This window comes from Aphanomyces invadans, assembly GCF_000520115.1.
Source record: "Aphanomyces invadans strain NJM9701 unplaced genomic scaffold supercont1.78, whole genome shotgun sequence".
In the NCBI taxonomy this organism is placed as follows: domain Eukaryota; phylum Oomycota; class Saprolegniomycetes; order Saprolegniales; family Verrucalvaceae; genus Aphanomyces; species Aphanomyces invadans.
Window position 1 is genome coordinate 200,021 of NW_008580223.1, and position 5,645 is coordinate 205,665.

Here is a 5,645-nt window from a genome sequence, read left to right on the forward strand (position 1 = left end):
CATCTAGGATCAATGTAGCACAGCACGGATACTGGTGGCGACAATGTCTTGGGACGTACCTCTCAAATTCAAGTGTACCAAACCTTTATGTCCAGCACTGTAGCTACTGGGGACATTTTTCCGTTGTCTGTACAATATTGTGGCCGAATTTTCTTTCAATCGCTGTTGTTCACAATATATTGGACTTGTGTCCTGATATTTGAGCATGTTGAACATAATGTATGGTTGCGGACAGCAATACTTCATTTGAATCAAAACAATCTTGAGGATGGAGGACAGAATCGTTTCGATTCCAATTGAATCGTGTTTGAAATGTTTTCGAAATCATATGAAACTACTTTAAGAAAACTGTTTCAAACATCCAATCAAACGACCGCAGGATGGAACTTTGTTTTGATTGGCCATTACGAATCCCAACATGCTGCTCCGACATGGCGGGCGGCGGGCGGCAAGCACCACCAGAAGACGAACCTTGCTGGATACGCCTTCCGAGCGTCAAGCCAAGCTCGGTACGTCGGTGGTCTCATCGCTCTCCTTATTCTAGAATGTTGCAAAACCAGTGTGTGCCAAGTGTGAAAACCACCTAGTCGACTCGTCCGACCTGTTCTTTCTCCACTGGTACGTTCGTTCCCACCGTTCGGTGGACCACAGTCTGAGGGACTTCTTGGACTCGGGCAGGCAACGCGGCGTTCACGTTGCAAGCTTCCAAAACGCCGCACTAGAAAGCCTCAAGACGACGGAACACCCCCTGGCGTCCGTCCAGTCGTGGAAGCACGCCAAGCTGAACTGTACCAAGTGCGACTCGGGTGTGGCCACCCGTGCAACAGTTCGCGGGTACGTAGGCGGAGCTTCGCCAACTCGACGTCAATCCCTTTATCAGCCAACAAGCCACGCTCTTTTCGGCCAAGCATGTGTCGCTGAAGCTGCCGTTGGGGTTCAGTCCCATCGTGTCCATCTCCGGCGTTCCCTCCGACATCTTTCGGTTTTCCTCGTGCGTACTACACTCATTGCATCGCGCTCATGTCTCGTCAGTTGGTCCGATTTGATGGCGCAAGTGGCTGCTTCACCCTCGTTGAAGAGCGTGTTGAAAATCCGACAGGTTTAGAATCTTCGTTGCTCCGACTGCACGAATTGGGGGTTGATTCAACCTGCGTGGTAATGGTTTCTAGGGTACGAAGGCGACGCCACCCCCGACAACAACGTTGACGGCAGACGCTCAACCCATCGATCACAAAGAATTTAACACTCGTATACTCTTGGCTCAATCTGCTGTTGATATCCTTCAACTTGTCGAGAGCGAGGTACAACGAAATTTCATGCATGGGTTCTTCTGTTTCGATCGAAATCGTTGCTGGGGCACCTCCGATACAATTCTTATGGCGCCGTTCTCGAGTTAGAGCAATTTGAACCATGTGAACATCCTGACGGCATTTCAGCGGTTTGCCATGTTTCACCAGCGCACACTGCACGACATTGCGCAGTTGGTACGTTGCTTGGGGCCCCAACTTTGTTGCTGAATGGGATATTTCGTTGCTGCAGGCAGGTTTTTCCATCGTTGTTGGGCTCGACACTGCATTGCTGGAGATGGTGGTCGTGACGAGGGTTGTTACTTAACCTCTTATCATAGAAACGGCAACGGGTTCCGCACGTCATCCAAGTCGACGAAGAAGACTCGGCACGGCTCGACATGTACAAAGTTCAACTGCAGCGCCACCACCACGACCTCAACTTGATCTACTCAGCGCGGTACCGGCCAGCATCGAGCTACTCGCGGTGTGCCCAAAGCTTGACCGACCGTCGTCATGGTAGGTTTTGGAACCTGGTGGCAGAATTGGAGCGACAATGCCAAATGCACATCCATTGTGTGCCGTCGCGGTACTTGTACTACTTGCTCAAGTCGTTGCTCGTGTTGCACTTGGCCCCGTCGACACTCATGGAGTACGTGTCGTTTTTTGGCCACGTTGGAGCAATTTCTAGTCGCTTGCGCAGCAACGTCGTGCCATTTTATTTGAAACACTTTGAACACACAGAAACTTGGCCGCCCAAGTCACGCACCGCCTGCCCCAAGACCGGTTCTCGGTCGACAAGTTGGTTCACTTTTTGCACGGGTTTGCCATTCTTAGCACGCCGGTACGTATTTGCATCAGTCGTTTGAGAAGCGCACACGTTTTGCAGCGGTGAAAAGCGTCGACGAGGAACTCCAGCACTTGGCACACTCGCGCGAATACACGGACTGCACGATCAGCGGACTGATGGATGCGCGTGTTAGAACGACTGCTCCAAGGCTTGGATGGAACCAACGTTTCAACGCATCTGCTCGTATTTGCTCACTCAAGACTCAACCCCTGAGCTCCTGTCCATGGCGGCATGGGCATGCACGGTCGCCAAGGTAGGGTGTTCGCCGGTGTAGCACCCGCCGCTCCAACCGTGTAGGTGCACCACCCCGAGCTCATTGACGCTGTCCTGAAAGCCGCCAATGCACACCCCGTCCCAGGGGTTGCTTTTTCCACGCAAGCGTACCAAATTCATTTGGACTCACAACTAGCCAACCTGCCTTGCCAACGTATGACGTGATAGTGTTCATGACGAGAGTGGCTGCTGGGGTCGTACGGCATTGGAGTCACAGCCATCCATTGTGGAAGAAGGTAGCTTAACGGAAGCTGTCCTTCGTAGACACTCTGGCACCATCCCGCGTTGGCGAGTTCAAGCAAGCGCTGGTTCGGCAGGTGGGTGATTGCACATCGCCCTTTGTGGTCCACGCAATGTCTGCGCTATGTGAATTACCTCCGACCCTGGAAGTCGCCGCCAGCTCATGCGAACTGTGCTAGCAACATGGCAACGTGTCGTCGACATTGCACGAAGTCGTATCCACCACCCTGCTTCAGATGAGTGTGCCGCACACGAACGAATATGTGATGGAATATGGGTACGTCTAGCTCATCCACGAGTCGTGCTGTCTGCTGATCTGATTGAGTCCGTGTGGACAGGTACTCGCTCGACATTGCGCTGATCGAAGAGCGCATTGGAATCGAGGTCAACGGACCGAGCCATTACCAGCTACGAAGGAATCCGTCCGAGCAGTACGTCCCCATCGCTTGCATCATCCCCACTTTTCCTGGCCTGACGCGTGGTGCCGCGTAGGTACTTGCTGGGGGCCTCCATGCTCAAGATGCGGCACATCCAACGCGCGGGGTGGACGGTCATTCAGGTATGGGTGGAATTCCGTGTCTGGTGCGTTCGCGGGTGCGACGCTCACCGATTGTGCGGTTTGCATGTGTAGGTGGCGTACGAAGACTTTTGCAAGCTCCCGCTGGGCAAACCTCGCCAAGAATTCTTGAGTTTGCTCCTGGAAGTGGCCATGGCGAATCGACTAGATCGGAGGCAAGACCGGGGAATATAGAGCTGCACACTGCACAAGCTTGGTGGGGTAGTGTTCGTAATGCACTGGTCATCGTCGGAGACACCACAAGTCACCATATTGAGTTATCTGTGTGCACACAAAAAGCAGATTTAGAGGATGTATGTATTGTTTAGCTGGTGGTGTCGTCGGTTCAGGGGCTACGTTGGCTTGGGAAGCGCTGCATTGACGCTCAAAACAACGACGGAGTCAGGACTGATTTGATGACACAGGGGCAAAGTCTATGCGACGGGTGTGGTGTCATCACCATCTGTGGGTGGCATCAAGCCATACAAAAGAGAGAATCCCTCAGCTATGAATTAATCTGTGGCAAAACACAACCTTGTACGATCGTCCCCAGCCAGCTTGGCATGTCCTCTCTGATCCATGCTTCACGCTTGAGGGCGGAGGCAACTTAAGTTGCCCTGGCGGCGCAGCGAGTTGAGGGCTCTCCATTGAGGCCCGGTCGTGGCCACTCCTGTCCACCAGGAGCAACGGTCGTGCCAATCTTGATGGCGAAAATCGGAGACTTCCAATTGGGCAATAACTTCTTCGCAGCGCGTGATTGGCCAGAGACGCAAGGTATCGGCCAGTGGCATCGCGATGGAATCGTCCTTTCGCCACCGCAACGACCGCCCAGATTCGTTTTCTAGCCAACCAGCTCGACAAGTCCTCTCAGATGCATGACTCGCGCTTGTCGGCGGAGACAACTCAACTTGTCCTGGCGGCGCTGCGGGCTCGGGGCTGGCTCGCCGACGACACGCTGTCACCGACCTTATAACAGATGAACCTAGTGTATGTGTACTACGACGACGCAGATTACCTCGACACTCACAAAGTGGACTACACCAAATGCGTGGGTTTGGACGTTGCTACGTCGTACCTGGACGAGTCGACCCAGCAGCAGGAATTGCTGCTCGGCTGCGTACCGTGGACTTGCATCGGTGGAGCGTCAACCATGCACCAGCCAGACTGAACTCACCACCGTCGAATGGGACACAAGCCGATGGACTGCGTTCGAATAAATCGGCCCTATTCATGAAAGGACAGGTAGGACTGCCGCCCATCTCAAACCTGCCGTTGGCGAGTATCCTCGCCGCGTACAAGATGTCTTGCGGCCGCACCGACTTTTCTCGGATAATCCAATGCGACTAATTTTCGGCTATGTCGCCTCAGCATGCCGGGTCGTTTTCACACCGGGCGCGGCATCGTTCGGCGATGATGGCCTGCTCTTTGACGTACAAGTGTCGAAGGAGCTCGTGCAGTTTGGAATGCACTTGGCTGGTCGAGCCGAAACTCCCGCCATGACGTGTCTTGTGGGGCTCACGGATTCCATCGTCTTGGATGCCAAATCTATCGCAGCGCCAGAGTACATCGAAAGTAGCGCTGGCCGATATCAAGCGGAAGGACGTGTTGCCGGCGTAGGCTGTGGTCGCGAGCAGCGGCCGTCGCGATCGCGGAGGAGTTCCTCGAATCGAAGCCGGCACCTCAAGTCACCTACCTGTGGGAAGTGCAGCCTTCTAATCGGAAGACAGATGCTACCGAGCGCATGGAGGCTGTACGTGCACCGTATGCAATTGTGAATCTTGGTCTCGGGGCTCAAGCCTCGTAGGTGTACACAAAGTACGGTCTCTCCGAGCGTTGCCTTTGCCTCGAATGCGGCAAGCGAAAGCGGCACGTCGATGTTGTCACGCACATGCCAGTGGCCGTCCTCAAGTGCTCGCGGTGCAATACTGCCTAATACTGCTCGGTGGTGTGCCAGGCTATGGATTGGAAGGCTCGGCACAAGTAGCTGTGCCACCCTCTTGTGAAAACGTCATGGGCTCTCCTGCGTCCAGAGGTTACGAGCACGGAAGACTATGTCGAATGTCCAAGGAAGCAACATCTCGTCGCCGTCGGGCGGCGGCGCGTGTATCATTTTTGCGCTTGTACGAGCTCCAGGAATCTTGTAACACTACACCATGACCCACTCGTCGATTACGGCAACGGGTGGTGTTCGTCGACCACACGGGGGTGCGACCGACCGCATATATCACGCCGCGCAGTGCACCCTCGCGCGGATCACGCCGCATCATGGACGCGTCTCCACATCCTGGCCTGATAATTCAGGTCCAAGCACGGAGCCACGGCAGGGTTACGAACGCGGACGACATGCCTCGATCAGAGTTCGAGGTGCAAATGTATGCTCTGGACGACGCCCGCTCGAATCAACCGTCGACTCGGCACCAAACACAACGAGTCGTGGAGA

General features: G+C 54.4%; 3 protein-coding genes across 4 annotated transcripts; all 3 read left to right on the plus strand.

Annotated features, from left to right (window-relative positions):
• The first annotated feature begins 407 nt into the window (after positions 1–407).
• On the plus strand, positions 408–3,474 carry H310_14646. Of its 2 annotated transcripts, XM_008882541.1 has the most exons (17): positions 408–509; positions 561–618; positions 679–834; positions 881–991; positions 1,033–1,099; positions 1,170–1,301; positions 1,398–1,484; positions 1,628–1,746; positions 1,810–1,938; positions 2,031–2,130; positions 2,270–2,389; positions 2,434–2,563; positions 2,674–2,726; positions 2,829–2,926; positions 2,988–3,080; positions 3,142–3,208; positions 3,281–3,474. In XM_008882541.1, the coding sequence occupies exons 1-17, from the start codon at positions 419–421 to the stop codon at positions 3,398–3,400; spliced, it is 1,731 nt and encodes a 576-aa protein (XP_008880763.1). In that variant the 5' UTR covers positions 408–418; the 3' UTR covers positions 3,401–3,474. The 2 variants fall into 2 exon arrangements, with proteins under 2 accessions (XP_008880763.1, XP_008880764.1); XM_008882542.1 differs by having other exon boundaries at positions 408–618; positions 679–991.
• Positions 3,475–4,181: 707 nt separating this feature from the next.
• On the plus strand, positions 4,182–4,373 carry H310_14647 (hypothetical protein; the record flags this gene model as incomplete). The annotated part of the gene is made up of 1 exon (XM_008882543.1): positions 4,182–4,373. The coding sequence occupies one exon, from the start codon at positions 4,182–4,184 to the stop codon at positions 4,371–4,373; it is 192 nt and encodes a 63-aa protein (XP_008880765.1).
• Positions 4,374–4,701: 328 nt separating this feature from the next.
• On the plus strand, positions 4,702–5,138 carry H310_14648 (hypothetical protein; the record flags this gene model as incomplete). The annotated part of the gene is made up of 3 exons (XM_008882544.1): positions 4,702–4,766; positions 4,823–4,955; positions 5,010–5,138. 3 exons carry the CDS (start codon positions 4,702–4,704, stop codon positions 5,136–5,138), a joined length of 327 nt encoding a protein of 108 aa, XP_008880766.1.
• Between the last annotated feature and the right edge of the window lie 507 nt (positions 5,139–5,645).

What these genes read in the sequence shown, in the direction of transcription:
- H310_14646 (XM_008882541.1), top strand. Translation starts at nt 419, where the DNA reads ATGCTGCTCCGACATGGCGGGCGGCGGGCGGCAAGCACCACCAGAAGA. An exon ending in TGCACGACATTGCGCAGTTG is followed by an intron (nt 1,485 to 1,627) that starts GTACGTTGCTTG and finishes CTCTTATCATAG; the next exon opens with AAACGGCAACGGGTTCCGCA. An exon ending in GAATATGTGATGGAATATGG is followed by an intron (nt 2,927 to 2,987) that starts GTACGTCTAGCT and finishes CCGTGTGGACAG; the next exon opens with GTACTCGCTCGACATTGCGC.